Source organism: Poromitra crassiceps, assembly GCF_964638095.1.
Source record: "Poromitra crassiceps genome assembly, chromosome: 17".
In the NCBI taxonomy this organism is placed as follows: domain Eukaryota; kingdom Metazoa; phylum Chordata; class Actinopteri; order Beryciformes; family Melamphaidae; genus Poromitra; species Poromitra crassiceps.
Genome location: NC_139635.1, coordinates 23170627 through 23187284, shown reverse-complemented (window position 1 = coordinate 23187284; position 16658 = coordinate 23170627). Strand labels below are relative to the sequence as shown.

The following is a 16658-nucleotide window of genomic DNA, read 5'->3' as shown; positions in this document are numbered from 1 at the left end:
TCTATCCAGTTACTCAGGCACTTACACAGATTTATTGGAGGTTTTGACCACTGGCAGCAGCCTCAGAAGAGCCTCCTCTGAAGCAGAGTATTTCTTCAGGTCAAACACATCGAGTTCTTCTTCTGATGACAGTAAGATGAAGACCAGAGCTGACCACTGAGCAGGGGAGAGTCTGGCTGTAGATAAACTTCCTGATCTCAGGTACTGTTGGATCTCCTGCACTAGAGAATGGTCATTCAGCTCATTCAGACAGTGGAACAGATTGATGCTTCTCTCTGGAGATGGATCTTCTCTGATTTTCTCCTTGATGTACTGGACTGTTTCCTGATTGGTCTGTGAGCTACTTATTGGCTGTATCTGCAGGAGAGTCTGATTGGTCTCCAGTGAAAGTCCCAGGAGGAAACGGAGGAACAAGTCCATGTGTCCATTAGGACTTTTTAAGGCCTTGTCCACAGCATTCTGGTAGAGATGTTTTACATAAGATGTATCACTCAATATCAGGAAAGGTGTTAACTGTTTTTCACTCAGTAAATTGACACCAGAGTTGATGAATAACAGAAAGACATGAACAGCAGCCAGAAACTCCTGAACGCTCAGATGGATAAAGCAGAACATCTTGTCCTGGTACAGCCCACACTCCTCTTTAAAGATCTGTGTGAACACTCCTGAGTACACTGAGGCTGCTGTGATATCAATGCCACACTCTGTCAGATCGGCTTCATAGAAGATCAGGTTGCCCTTCTCCAGCTGCTCAAAAGCCAGTTTTCCCAGAGAGATCATCATGTTTATGGTCTCTGTATTCCAGAGTGGATCTGTAACAGCTCTCCCACGATACTTGGCATTCCCTTGTTTGGACTGAACCACCAGGAAGTGGATGTACATCTCAGTCAGGGTCTTGGGCAGGTTTCCTCTTTCATCTGTTCTCAACACATGGTCCAGAACTGTAGCAGTGATCCAGCAGAAGACGGGGATGTGGCACATGATGTGGAGGCTTCGTGAAGTCTTGATGTGGGAGATGATTCTGCTTGCCTGCTCTTCATCTCTGAATCTCTTCCTGAAGTACTCATTCTTCTGTTGGTCAGTGAAGCCTCTCACCTCTGTCACCATGTCAACACACTCAGGAGGGATCTGATTGACTGCTGCAGGTCGTGTGGTCATCCAGATGCGAGCAAAGGGAAGCAGTCTCCCCTTGATGAGGTTTGTGAGCAGCACATCCACTGAGGTTGACTCTGTGACATCAGTCAGGATCTTGTTGTTCTGGAAGTCTAGAGGAAGTCGACACTCATCCAGACCATCAAAGATGAACACAATGTGGTTCTTGTCAAACCTGCAGATTTCTGCTTCTTTGGTCTCAGGAAAGAAGTGATGAAGAAGTTCCACCAAGCTGAGCCTTTTCTCTTTCAGCAGATTCAGCTCTCGGAAAGTGAATGGAAATATGAACTGTATATCTTGGTTGGCTTGGTCTTCAGCCCAGTCCAGAGTGAACTTCTGTGTTAAGACTGTTTTCCCAATGCCAGCCACTCCCTTTGTCATCAATGTTTTGAAAGGTTTATCTCTAAAGACATCTTCACATTTGATTGGTGCTTCTGGTCTTGGTTTCCTGGATGCTGTTTCAATCTGTCTGACCTCATGTTCATCATTGACCTCTCCACTCCCTCCCACTGTGAGGTAATGCTCTGTGTAGATCTGGTTTAGAACTGTTGGGTTTCCGGCTTTTGCAATGCCTTCAAACAAACATTGAAACCTCTCCTTCAGGTTAGATTTGTGTTTACGTTGGCAAATGGCAGCAGGACTTTCTGAATGAAATAACAAAATAACAGCAATGAGTGAATGTTACAGTAAATGTGATGATTTCCTGGTAAATGTTTATAAAATTGCAGCTCATGGCATCTATTCAGCTCAAGGGACAAATGGATGCTGATTGTGTGTGGAGCTCAATGCACAATATCAACATGGTTCTCGCTCAAAGTGAAAGGCAACTGTTGTGGTGTTCTCTTTCGTCATGTTTTTATTATCATGTGCAGCACGACACCACATCATTTGACCAGATTATTCATGGGCGATTTTGGTCATTGACCTTCCACTCTTGTTTTAGACATATTTGTATTTACAGCTGCAGAAAGAAAGTCAAACATGTTCAAAGCTTCTTACTGCTCTGCAGAGAGTCAGCCAGCTCCTCCTGCTTCATTCTCCTCAGGAAGAGCAGTGTGATGTCTAGAAAAGCTTCTCTGCTGCTCCTCCTCTGCTCTTCCTCCTCACCATCCACCACCTCTTCAGCCTCCCTCTGACTCTCTAAGCATTCTGGGGAATCTGCACTCAGAGCCCTCTGGAACGCCTTCAGCTCCTTCTTCACAAAGGTGATGATGTTCTCCTCAAGAAGCTGAAACAGAATAACATAAAAATCTAACTTTCATAATAAACCTGTGGAACACAAGATCAAAACAATCGTGGATCATCCTGTTGGTCTAACAGCTCTAGTATGGAGACTGTCTGTTTTGCATTTCACTCGTTGGTGAAGTAAAAGGTGTTGTTAAAGGTCCATTCAGCAATTTGCCCAGTTCGGCTGTATTCATTAGGTTTTGTTTCGACGAGTCCCTCCTCCCCTCCCTACATCGCCCACGTGTATGGGTTAACCCTGCCTGGCTGCTTAGCCAATATGGCAGCGGTCTGCATCGGACTAAACTGTAAACACAACAGCAATGTAAGTACAATATCAACCTTGCCACTTTCTAGCCACCTACTGAAATTAAATCAGAGACGATACGTTACACCCGCATGGTAACTTTAGTATAATTATGTTTTTTTTATAATTATGTGTTTGCTAAAATTATCTCCTAATGGCTAACTTAGATCGATACCTGGCCACAAGTAGATGAAGGCCACTGGCTAACCAAGCTATTACAACAATTTTTGCAAACATGTATAGAGCAAAGCCAATATAAGTTATCTAATGGCAACTTACAAGTTATTAGAATGAGACTCGTTAAAATGTCAGAAAGCAGCAGTTAGCGGCCCTCACCATTCAGATGAATCAGAATAGTTTACACAAACGCACCTCTTTCTAGCTCAATCTTGTGGCCGTGCAAATATTTGATTTCAGAAATAAATGCTTGCTTGTGTGCCTTGCTACAGTGAGACAGTAGTCTCCTCCATCTGCCATGACCGTTGTTGTAATCAAATCTTTATGCCTCCGCCGGCAATAGCCTGGCCGGAGCCATTATGGTCCTGGGTTGTCCGTCCGTGCCTATACGTCCGGCCGTCTGGCCGTACGTCCGTCCGTACGTCCGATGTTCGTTTGCGCGATATCTGAGGAACTTGACGGAAATCAAATTTGCCTCAAACATCGACTTAGACTCAAGAATGATCTGATTAGATTTTGGTGGTCAAAGGTCAAGGTCACTGTGCCCTTTCGAATGCCATTGTCAAGCTTGTTAATGCGATATCTCAGGAATGCCTTGACGGAGTTTCATCAAATTTGCCTCAAACAGTAACTTGGACTCAAGGATGAACTGATTAGATTTTGATGGTTAAAGGTCAAAGTTCAAGGTCACTGTGACCTCACACACCCAATTTCCAAGCTCTTTAATGCAACATCGCAGGAGCGCCTTGACGGAATTTCTTCCAATTTGCCTCAAATGGCGATTTGGACTTAAGAATGAGCTAATGGCGGAGGCATAAATCTGCGGTGCGGTCATTCTAGTCTTTAACAGGCAGACGAACCGTGGGAGCTGTGGTGGCAGGGGAAGATCTGCCTGTGGAGTGGACTGGATGATTTCAACAGCCATAGTTTAATCAATAAAATATGTATTGTTCATGTTGCTGAGATACTAAATGAACACTTACAATTACCTTTTTCTTTGCTTATTTGCCATTTGTGCACTTCTAGTTTATAAGTCATCATCTGTAAATATATCCGTACAGTATGGTGTCCTGTAATTTGACAACAACAAAGCTATATGGACACGATGTAGGCTTTCTCCTAAGGTTTAGAGACTATGGGCCCTATCTTGGCACAGGCCTTAGGCGCAAAAACTGGCGTTAAACGCAAAAAAACGTGCCTTGCGCCTGCCTCGGTAAGATAGCAACATGGTTTAAGGCCCCGAAATGCGCTTTACGCCAAAGAGGCGTGGCGCAGTGCCAGAATAGGACAGAATGGGCGTTTCAGCCTTAAATACCGGCCTAACGATATCTTCCGCCCTGGCGTTAATTTAGCGCTTATCGCTTTTCAAAACCAGGCCTATTCAGTGCGCCGGTTGCGCGGAGCTCTCTTCTGCCATCTCACTCTCTGTCCCCCTCTGTCCCCTCCTCTCTCTCGCGCATCAGACAGCAGACAGGCACAAAGCCACACATGTGAAATCTCCCAGTATGCATTGAGGGGAATCCGTTTGACAAGAAATAGCAACCAAATCCGCTTAAATAGGGTAAGTGGTAGATCGAAATAATGTTTCTCTTAACACAACATGCAATTGTCGAACATTTCAATGTTGGACAAAATAAAATGGCGAAATCAAAACACAACCCTATGTGAAACATATGTGTCACCCGCTGGTAATTTGAATACAATCTCGCCGAGGTCATTTTTCTGTTTTTTTGCAGATTATGAAACTACAGACTGTAAGCTTTCAAATGCTGTGTCACACATCGAAATCTGAAAATTATTTAAGAAGATATACTCATTTGAATGTTGGTACACCTCAAACCAAGTTTCAGAGAAACACAGCCTCAAAGATTGACCACTTTTCACCTCTGGGCCAGCCAGGTAATGGGGGGAGTGAACAATAGCTGCTCATTTACATTGACCACTCCCAGCTGTCATCAGTCCACTGACACATGGGATAGTGCTGTCTTTTGGGGGGTTCCAGGAGAATCCCAGCAAAAAGGGGGATACTTAGTTTCACTATAATTATATTATATTATTATTATTATTATTTAATATAATAGAATGTAGGACTGTTTTGGTCATTGATATTTTATATTCTTTCCATTTTTTGTGGACTAGAAAAAGAAATAACGTGAAAATATACCATTCAGTCAGTTCTAAATGAACAGTGAAAAGAAGACAAAAATGTCATTATCCTAAAAGGCATTTATTGGACTGTCAATCGTGAATTCAGAATCAGAATAACACAGTATAGTATAGATAATACAGTCAATACAATAAAATAAAATGCAATAGAGTAAAATAAAAGAGAATAAAGTCTCTCTGCATACTTGCACTTTGTTTTGTGTTTACATTTTAAATATGTTTTTGCTGCACTGTTACTTTTACCCCTCAGGACTCTAAGCCTATATCATCGGGCAGGGGGACAAGCAATGGAAATCAGTCCTGTGACTGCAATTGTCGTGCATTTACATTTTTTTTTTAAATGTTCATTAATGTACACCTGTCCCCTATCGAACAAATAAACAAATTGAATTGAATAAAGTCGAATAAAGTAGAATGTACAGTACGTGTCATTAAATCAACTTGCACATTACATGTGGCCTAACTAAGGCACAGCTATCTCTTCTTAGTGAGGCGTTATGGGTGGGATCAGTGTTCTCTTCTCCGACACCGCTGTGAGAGAGCCCTGCTCCAGCGCAGGTTCAGAGTAACTTTTCAGAATCAGAATCAACGTAATACAGTCAATACAATAAAATAAAATAGAGTAAAATAAAATAAAATAAAAAAGAATAAAGTCGAATAAAGTAGAATGTACAGTACGTGTCATTAAATCAACTTGCACATTACATGTGGCGTAACTAAGGCACAGCTATCTCTTCTTAGTGAGGCGTTATGGGTGGGATCAGCATTCTCTTCTCCGACACCGCTGTGAGAGAGCCCTGCTCCAGCGCAGGTTCAGAGTAACTTTTCAGAATCAGAATCAACGTAATACAGTCAATACAATAAAATAAAATAGAGTAAAATAAAATAAAATAAAAAAGAATAAAGTCGAATAAAGTAGAATGTACAGTACGTGTCATTAAATCAACTTGCACATTACATGTGGCGTAACTAAGGCACAGCTATCTCTTCTTAGTGAGGCGTTATGGGTGGGATCAGCATTCTCTTCTCCGACACCGCTGTGAGAGAGCCCTGCTCCAGCGCAGGTTCAGAGTAACTTTTCAGAATCAGAATCAACGTAATACAGTCAATACAATAAAATAAAATAGAGTAAAATAAAATAAAAGAGAATAAAGTCGAATAAAGTAGAATGTACAGTACGTGTCATTAAATCAACTTGCACATTACATGTGGCGTAACTAAGGCACAGCTATCTCTTCTTAGTCAGGCGTTATGGGTGGGATCAGCGTTCTCTTCTCCGACACCACTGTGAGAGAGCCCTGCTCAGAGTAGAATGCCTATATCGAGTCAGTCATTTCCTTTTCCATTGCCTGTTGGTATGGTAACCTGTGCATTAAGGATAAGAATTCCCTCGGAAAAATTGTGAAGGTGGCATCTAAAGTAGCCGGTATCCATCTGGACAGCCTCGACCATGTCTTTAACAGACAAGTACTTAAGAAGGCTTTGTCCATCCGTTCAGACGCAGCCCACCCTCTAAGCTCGGAGTACAGGCTCCTTCCTTCAGGTCGTCGACTGTGTGCCCCACGGGCCACAAAAAATAGGCACAAGTTCTCCTTTGTCCCTGTCTCCATTCGAGCATTGAACGCTGCTGAGGGAAGGCAGTGATGGTTTAGTGTTTTGTTATCATTTTTTACCTTCAGCCTCCGCCGCTGTTTGTATTGTTTTATTGTTTCTATTGATTTTATGGTTTCTATTATTTTATTGTTTTTAACTATTGATTTATCTTTCCTTACTTTGTGCACTTTACTGGCCATTCGTGCACTTTATTCTACTACCTCACTTTACCGGTCGCTGCGTGTCTGCACTTTACTGATCGCTGTGCACTTTACGGATCGCTGTGCACTTTACTGATCGCTGTGCACTTTACCGATCGCTGTGCACTTTACGGATCGCTGTGCACTTTACGGATCGCTGTGCACTTTCGCTGTGCACTTTACGGATCGCTGTGCACTTACCGATCGCTGTGCACTTTATCGATCGATCGCTGTGCACTTTACCGATTGCTGTGCACTTTAATGCTACCTTGCACATTATCGGTCATTGTGTGCCACAAACAAGGTCTTTGATGTTTGATGTTTATTTAGCCTTTTATTTATTTTTAACTATAGGCATGTAACATAACATGCTACTTGTGTTGTTTCTTGTCAATGTTCTTATTTGTATGTCTATATGCTGCAACTCAATTTGCCCTTTGGGACACTAATAAACTTGAACTTGAACTTGAACTTGAACTTGTAACTGTCTATATGCGCAGAGGGAGCGAAGCAGCAGGTGGTGGGCATGTGATGTCTTTTGCTGCATCAGAACAGAATTCTCTGATGTTCTCATAAAGGTACTTCTGCCTGGCCATGTCCAGTCCGGGCGGGGTCTGCACATGATCTTCTTCACCATATTCGGGCGGAAGATTATCTGTGTCACGTAGCAGCTGAAATTCGACTGGTTCTGCATCACGGTGTTGCCTGGCCACAACCACACCAGGTCTCTGGGCATCAAAGCTGTAACAGAATCGAAGAAAGGGAGCACATTTAAAATATTGCCAACTGTCATTTTCACAAAATACTTGCCTGATAATTAAAATACTAAGAATGATAATTACCTGAAGTGCTGGTAACTTTTAATCTGTGGCAGCCTTCGGAAGTACGGACTCAGACGTTGGTGCCAGTCATAGGTTTTAACTAACACGGTGCCATCCTCTCGTCCTACCAGTCGGGGGATGTTTACATGTGCAACAAGCGTGGTCTTCTGCATAGTTTGATATGAATGTCACGACTCTGTTGATGTCCTCAGTGGTGAGGAAGTTCGTGTTTGTCCGCTGGTGTTTCTTACGCTGGCGTAAGATTTGACAATGGATTGCAGAAGGCTTTTACTGATGCTGGAAAAAAGAAAGACACTAGTTTCAGTTTTAAAGTTGAGAACAAGCAGCCACACACACACACACACACACACACACACACACACAGCGTTCAGGCCGGCCATCTTGGCCGCGCTCTGTGCTCTATTCTATTGTTTCTTTCGTGCCAAAATGGCGGCAGCGCAACACAGGCGCGTCTCATCTTAACCTCTCCTCTTTGACAAAGGAGAAACTAGCTGCACACGCTACTGTAGCCACACACACACACACACACACACACACACACACCTCTCTGATACTGAAAAACAAACGTTATCTTAATACAACTGTAGCAGACTGTTCAGTGTGTGTTGTGTGTGTGCGCAAAGCTGTGTGTATGTCCCCTCGGAGTTGCCATAGGGCTGGGTATGTGAGGATAATAGGAGGAAGCTTCCGGGTTGTCATCCTGCGGACGTGTGTCTATAAGAAGAGTCAACTTCAGCATTCAACAGGCCGGCCATCTTGGCCGCGCTCTGTCCTGTCCTATTGTTTCTTTCGCGCCAAAATGGCGGCATCGTTAACAATAGCACGTCCATCTTAACCTCTCCTCTTTGACAAAGCAGAAACTAGCCGCACACGGTAGCACAACACACACACACACCACATTAAGGTTTTATAAATACAAACTTACCCGAGTACAAAGCAGAACGTACTTCTGCAGACTGCAGTGCCATGTAGCGTGTAGCTCGTCCTGTGCACCTTTCTTTTTTTGTTAATTTGCTTTGTGCATTGAGTCAGATCTGAATCATTCATTGATGTCAACAGGGTTCCCATAATGAACATGTCCTTCTCGTTATGTGACAAAGAGGCTGTATTCAATCTAGTGAGGTAAATAAAGTCTGGATTCAATCTATTACTGCAGGACGCCTGTCCATCTGAGTTTTCCTTTCTCCTTTGCTCGCATTCACAGACAAAATGTCGTATTTTTTCCATTTCTTTTTCATACTCTTCATCAATAGATTGATGATCAACTGATCTCAAAACCTTATCGATGCTCTCATTCACAATGTCCTCTGCCTCGCTCTCGTAGTTAATAACATTGTCTTCGTCATCATTTTCGTCATCTTCAGATTCCGGAGGAGGAGCAACGTCAGCATTCATATAATCAAGAACGAATCCACTCATAAATTCTCCGCTGTCGATGGTGCGGCCGTGTTGTGCTAGTCTGTTCAGGAAATCTGCAACTCGCTGTGACGCTTCCATGTCCTCCATCTCAGTAAACAAGCAAGAGAGGAAGCCGGCTCCACATGGCTTATCAGCTGTTCAGGTCACCTGATTGGCTGAAAGCTGAGGACAAAAGAATAGTCTTGGCCAGTGTGAGGGGGAGGTGAGCTGGATTTGCATGCGTAAAGCTATTTCTCCTCCCCCCTCAGCTAGGCGACTCAAGACTGAAATCTTGATTTTTTTAAATCGCTAAATATACCTATTTACTGGTTATAAAACGACTCCATTTTATGTGGGATGGATAGTCCATACTCCCCTTTGTGTAATTATAAAAAAAAATGAAAAACATATTTTTTCACTAATCAACCTATTCCCTCCAATTGCGCGATTTCTACTTGGCGAGATTGTACTGAAATTACCAGCCGCTGACACATATATGTCATTCTGGGGGTATATATATCCCTCGCAGATATAACGTGATTTAGATGAGAGACAGCCGTAACACGGTTCTACTGTGATGTCCGCTCCGCTACAATGAGACTTGGCTTACTTCACATTTAGTTTTACAATAAAAACACATTTCTGCAATGACTTTACATAATGTAGGCTATATTTATGTGCATCATCCTACCTGTGCAGCAGGGGAGAGAAAACGATATCATTCTGGACAAACTTTCACCAATCTAATCTCATCATGACATAGGGATAGGCTATTTTTTTCTAGCCAATGCGTTTAGAACATTCTTTTCACTTTGATCTTGCTAGTGTAGCGTATTTACATGCTTGCAGTATTTAAACTGCAGTTAGATTGGTTTGAGAAGCATAATAATATGGAATAATAGCCTATATATGGAGACAGACAGACGGGGATGAAAGGGAGGGGGGAGCTCGAACGCTTGGCTTTTCTGACTGGACTGGATCGCTCCGTGGAATTGGAGCTTAAAAGGGAAGCTTGTGATTTGTTTACTGCACTTCTCCAATGACCAGATTGTGCATAATTTTACGCTTAAAAGGCGTGGTTATAATGCTTAAGGCCGCCTGTAGCGCCGACACCAAAATATCGAGTGTGCTGGTCCACGCCCAGTAATCTGCGCTGCGCCGGGCGATGGGCGCAGTTTATAGGCCGATGCAACGATAGAGCCCTAAGGGCCCTATCTTCCGACAGGCGATATCCCCTATTAGCGCTTGCCCACCTGTTTGCGTGTGCCTTAAAGCAGGGAAGATTGCAGTCCGCTGTCCAGCTGTTATGCCGAGTTTTGGACCCCAGCGCCGGCAGCATCCCCACCTCACGGGAGCATATTGTAATGATTTATACAGAAATTTAACTGTTTAAAAGTGATATAATTGTCTGGTAGACGTGACCTCCCTGATTTCTAAGTTAAAACAGCCCCGAAATATGTTGGGGATGCAATTCTCGGCGGCGATGCGGAAACGATCACGGCACGTGTCGCAGCCGCAAATTCGAGCTGTGCCAAAATCATCTGCGCCCCAAAATGCCTGCGCAAACGGGATTTGGGCGGTCTTAAGTACCAGAATTATTCACAGGTGTGGCCAGGCAATACTGGCCATTACGTCAATCAAAACCAATCAGATTCCCGTCTCGCAATGGCTGTTTGCGTGAGGCATGCAATATGCTGTAACTCTCTCCATGCGTAATAGAGTGTACTCACTCGTGCGAGGACAGAGAGAGCTTATTGACAGATCGTCTGTGGTGCCAACGACCCTCTGGGTTATGAAGGTAAATAGCCTATGTCCATTGTCCAACAAGTTTTCTCAATTAATTTCCCTCTTTGCGATGTGATAAAAGTTTCTCAGTGAGTTATAGTTGATTGCCTCACTGAATTAGCTAATACCCAATTTTAGCAGCGAAATTTGATGTCCTGGCGTGGCAAGGCTGTGCGTAATGACATACCCAAAATGAATTTTACTTTGCACTGCGCTGCGCTGCACGGAGATTGCGGTGCGCTCCCGGTGCAGCAAGGTATTTGCACATAAAAGGTCCTTTTCAAAGCTCTTAGCGCAAAGTAATTGCGCGCTGCTGACGATAGGATAATGCCATCTATCCCCACATTTTAGCGCTGAAACGCCTGCTTTGGCATGTGGCACGCCTATGCCCAGTACAATTATAACAGGCATGCACTTGTGCCCGCCCCCAATTTGCATTGCGCATGGCGTTAAACGAGCGCAAATGCTAAATTAACGCTTTTGGGAAGATAGGGCCCACTAACACTGTTTTATTGTTGTAATTATTGTATTTTAAATTTGTTTTCAAGTTCTGTAATGTAAATCCGGCTTCCTACACATTTTCAATTAAAAAAGTCATTTTTTTCAGACCTTGATTTGTTTTGAATAAACATCTTAATATAACTAACATGTTGCCCTGATAACTAGCTCATATCACTTTAAAGGTAGATAGACAAAAACTGGACTCAATGTGGGTTTCCAACAATGTAAAAGCTACAATGATGTGTATACTGAACCTGAAGATTTTACACACTTTTCCAGACATTTCAAATCTCCAAGACTATTCAATACCTTGTAATTATCAAATTAATTTGTAATATTTTTTTACTGCCTGGTAAATTGTAATATTTCTACATCTTCAAAAAACATTTTTACATTCACCCCATTCTGATTTTGGTTCTTATGATACATGAATAACACAGTTGTCATTGGGAGCGTACCTATGTTCCCCGGGTCCTATATTCCCCGGGTCCTATGTTCCCCGTTTTTGTGGGACCGGGGAACATAGAACCCTTCCTAACCTCCCCCAGACCCTAACCCAAAACCTAACCTCTCCCACCCCTCATGCCTAAACCTAAGGTCGGCTTTGCGGGTGGTCGGCATAGCGGATAGACACCCCAAATGTTACGGAGAGTGTTAAAAACGGGGAACATAGGACCCGGGGAACATAGGACCCGGGGAACATAGGGATGACGCCTTGTCATTATTAGAATGCTGTATTTTAAAGATAAAAAAAAAAAAAAAATTAATAAAGGCTGCACAATATAGATGTATTCTGCTGGGGCCTGGGGTCCAGACGTCAGTCTGCTGTGAAAGACATTGAGAGAGCAGTCATTAGTTGAAGTGCATCACATGCAGCAACAACAAAAACAGTAATTATTATTTTCGGTTATGGGGGGGTTTTAACTACAACAAAAAACAGCAGGAAAAGCAAAGACCACTAAGGAGGTCTTGTGGCACATGTGTGTGTTATCCTTTTTTACCTTTGTTACCCTTTTTGAAATGTATTTATTTATTGATGATGGCCTGATGAAAGATGATCAAAACTGTAATCTATAGAACTGGGCAATTCACTATGAAACATGGGCTATGAAGTGGGGTGACAAGTTTCACGTACAATATAGTTTCTTACCCGCAACATGACAAACAATTGTCAGTAAGACCATCATCAAACACAGACATTGCCAACATAATAATCATAACATAATCTGGATTTTGATCACTGTTTACTGGTGATTTGCTAATGTTAGCCAATGTCAAAATAATAACTTGGTACAAACCTTACATCCAAGAGCTGTTTCATCGGGAGGGCTTTTTTCCTATATGGCGTATGTTGTGGTCTCTCTCATACAGTAACTGGGAAAGTGTAGATGAACATGGTTATTTTCTAACGTTTCATCTCTCAATCATTCCACTTGCCAAGTTACATAGCATAGCATCGATAGAGTCTCGACTCAGCATTCATTCAGGCTCAGTCTTGCGATGACTCTGAGACTACTAGCACTACTTAGTTCGCTTTCTGCTAATGGAGCACAGAAGGTTACTACTGTATAAACGTCTCTGCTTCTCTTCTCGTCTCTGTCTCTCTAGCTACTGAGCTAGCAAGCTAACGTTGCTAGCCCCGGACCTGACATTAGCTATCAGCTAAAAAAAACACCACCAACCCACCATGCTGATGCTAAAAATTATCCGTACAACTAACATTATTTCAGAATAAAAATTATAGCGTAACTTACCTGTCCAGAAGCAATAAAGCCAGTTTTCTTGGCCGCTTTTGTTGTGTAGACGGGAGTGCCTGTGGGACGCCATTTTACTGCTCTGTGAGCAGTATGCACATTCATGAACACAGCCAGGACTGCCTCTTGTGGAGTTCTCTGCCTTCTGATTGGATAAAATCTGTCACCGACCCCAAAATCTTTCAGAGCTCATTCTAGTGAATGAGAGGCTCTGTGGTGATAATGTCATATGATACACCAGATACCATAGAATAGTGTTTCCTAAGGGAATATACTGTATAGCTGTTTTAGACATATTTTAACACAAAAACATCACTAAATGCAGCTTTAATTTACACACCATAAATATGGAGTCCAGGTCTGTTTGATGCTCCTGGTCAGACTGCCCACTGGGAACCTCTGACATCTCCTGGTCAACTCTGTGGGGGGAGGGATGGGACATCAGATATTAGGTCAAGGGTCATAATAAGTTATATTATCACACACACACACACACACACACGCATGCACGCACGCACACACACACACACACACACACACACACACACATTTTAATTAATTATTTGATTCCGCAAATTACATTAGAATATTGTGGGGAGTCAAATATAAAAAGGGTTTAGATAATTCATGGTCACTTATGGATACATGACATAATCCTCCACACAGCCAAGCTCCCTGTGATGGCAGAGATAGAGCAGTACTTGGCAACTTGTTTGGCTTTACATTTAGATATGCCAGCAATGTTCAGACCACGCACGGTACATTTATATACATGGCCCAGGCTTCCGAATATGAGTACACACAGTTTACATCTGTCCCCAAAGCTGGTTATCATTTCCACCAATGATTGGTACTTGGAATATTTGTCTTGGAAAGCCGGTCCATGTACAAATCAAAAACACAGGCCACTTCTAGAATCAGGACCTCCATGTGGTCGTTGTCAACAAAGACATCATCAGGTGTATTGGGGATGTTAGCACGCGCACACACACGCACGCACACACACACACACACAGACACACACACACACACACACACACACACACACACACACACACACACACACTAAATACTTTATTTTAATTTGCTCATTCACAGCACAGGATTCAAATGTTACAGTTAGTCAATTACCCGGACATAATCCCCCAAAAAATAATCAAAATAATGCCAAACCAGAAACCCTGGATCAACTGTGATGTCCGGGCTGCACTCCACGCCCGGACCACCGCCTTCAAGTCCGGGACGCCAGAACAATACAAGCAGACGAAATACGCCCTCCGAGCTACAATAAAAAAAGCGCGGAGAGAATATGGAAGGCAGCTGGAGGCAAAACTGGACTCCAACAACCCCAGACACCTGTGGAGAGGCCTCCATGCTGCCACAGACTTCAAAGGGGAAAAACAGCAAAACGCCAACGCGTCACCCACCCTGCCAGACGAACTCAACGCGTTCTACGCCAGGTTCGACCCCTCTGCCAGAGTGCCTCCCCTCCTCCTCTCCTACTCCTCTCCACCACCCCCCCTCCACCTCCCCCCCTCCCCCTCAGCCACCTCTCCCCCCCATCACCCCTCCTCCTCTCCTCCCCCCCCATCACCCCCCTCCCCCCCCCCTCAGCCTCCTCTCCCCCCCATCACCCCTCCTCCTCTCCTCCCCCCCATCACCCCCCCTCCTCTCCTCCCCCCCCTGCCACCTCTACCCCCATCACCCCTCCTCCTCTCCGCCCCCCCACCACCCCTCCTTCTCTCCTCACCCCCACTGCCCTCCTCCCCCCGACCACCTCCCCTCCTCCCCTCACCCCCCCCACCCCTCAGCACCCCCACCCCCTCCCATTCCCACCCAACCACCAACCCCCCCCCACAGACCCAGACCGCCCTCTCACCATCACTGAGGATGAGGTGCGCCGGTCGTTCCTGCGCATCAACCCACGCAAGGCGGCCGGCCCGGATGGCATCCCCGGGCGGGTCCTCAAGGCCTGCGCCCACCAGCTGGCAGGCGTATTCACAGACATTTTCAACCAGTCTCTCTCCCTCCGATGAGTTCCCTCCTGCTTCAAAGCAGCGACAATCATCCCCATTCCCAAGCAGCAGAAAGTGACCAGCCTCAATGACTGGCGCCCAATAGCCCTCACGCCAATAGCCAGCAAGTGCTTTGAAAAGCTAGTCATATCACAGATCCGCCCCACACTCCCCCCGGACCACGACCCGCTACAATTTGCATACCGCCCCAACAGGAGCACAGCGGATGCAGTAGCACACGTGCTCCACACCGCCCTGTCCCACCTGGAGGGGAAGGACACCTATGTAAGAATGCTGTTCGTGGACTACAGCTCAGCATTCAACACCATAGTACCCTCCAGGCTGGTACGCAAGCTCAAGGATCTGGGACTAAACACAGCAATGTGCGACTGGATCCTGGATTTCCTGACAGACCGCCGCCAGGTGGTGAGGGTGGGCAACCTCACCTCCTCCCCACTGACCATCAGCATAGGAGCGCCCCAGGGGTGCGTCTCCAGCCCCTTCTGGTACGACCTCTTCACCCACGACTGCGTGGCGACTCAAACTTCGAACACCATCGTGAAGTTTGCAGACGACACAGCAGTCGTGGGGCTGATCTCGGGGGGCGACGAGACGGCCTACAGAGAGGAGGTGGGGGCCCTGGAACAATGGTGCCAGGACAACCACCTCTCTCTGAACGTCTCCAAGACCAAGGAGATCATTGTAGACTACAGGAGGGGGGGGGCGCACACCCCCCAATCACCATCAACGGCACAGTGGTGGTGCTTTTCAAAGCACTTGCTGGCTATTGGCGTGAGGGCTATTGAGGCTGGTCACTTTCTGCTGCTTGGGAATGGCAAACAAGGTCAAGATGGCGGCAGCAGGCGGGTCGGCGTCCACCATTGCTCGCGGAGCCTTGATATTGCTAACTATTCTGACGGTCGTTACTGCGTTAACGCGTCTAAGACATGTCAAGACAAAGAAAGCACTAGTCGGAGAAAGAATGGAAAACTTCCCAAACTTCTACTTACAGGACAATAACACGGAGGACAAACATTTTGGCTACAGGCGGGCGGCGATTCTCCACGTCCTACAGCGGGGCAAGATGCGTCCTGTGTCGCGGAGAGGTGGAGGGGATCTTCGGTCGGTCATCGCCATATGCCTCCTACTTTCTGGCGACATTCATCCGTGCCCAAGTCCAGTAAATCACGCTGGTGAGCACGCGTGCTGGTCAGCCAGCCAAGATGCTAACGTTAGCAATGCTAGCCGAGCAGCTAGCCAAGTGGCTAACAAAGGCCCTGTTAGCCTAAAAGCTAACAGCGACCAACCAAGGACTATCTGTGGGTGCGGGCTGACAGCACCGAGCCGAGCAGCAGAGGAGATCCGAGATACAGCACAGCGAACCAGGCGGCTCAGTAGAGCAACAAGGGCCGGACAGATAATCGGCCAAGAGCGGACTCCCTGCGGGTGCGGGCTGACAGCGCCGAGCCGAGCAGCAGAGGAGATCCGGGGTGCAGCGCAGCAAACCAGGCGGCTCAGCAGAGCATCAAGGGCCGGACAGATCA

The 16658-nt window shown here is 45.3% G+C and overlaps 1 protein-coding gene across 3 annotated transcripts in view; it reads right to left on the bottom strand.

Annotated features, from left to right (window-relative positions):
* LOC310791946 (NACHT, LRR and PYD domains-containing protein 3-like) overlaps positions 1-16658 on the bottom strand; it is a 61900-nt gene that overhangs the window by 20992 nt on the left and 24250 nt on the right. For all 3 annotated transcript variants that reach the window (XM_083653626.1, XM_083653627.1, XM_083653628.1), the window contains 3 exons: positions 13440-13518; positions 2152-2380; positions 26-1796 (listed from right to left, as the gene is read on the bottom strand). In XM_083653626.1, coding sequence (XP_083509752.1) covers positions 26-1796; positions 2152-2380; positions 13440-13518 — 2079 coding nt within the window. The remainder of the gene's footprint in view (positions 1-25; positions 1797-2151; positions 2381-13439; positions 13519-16658) is intronic.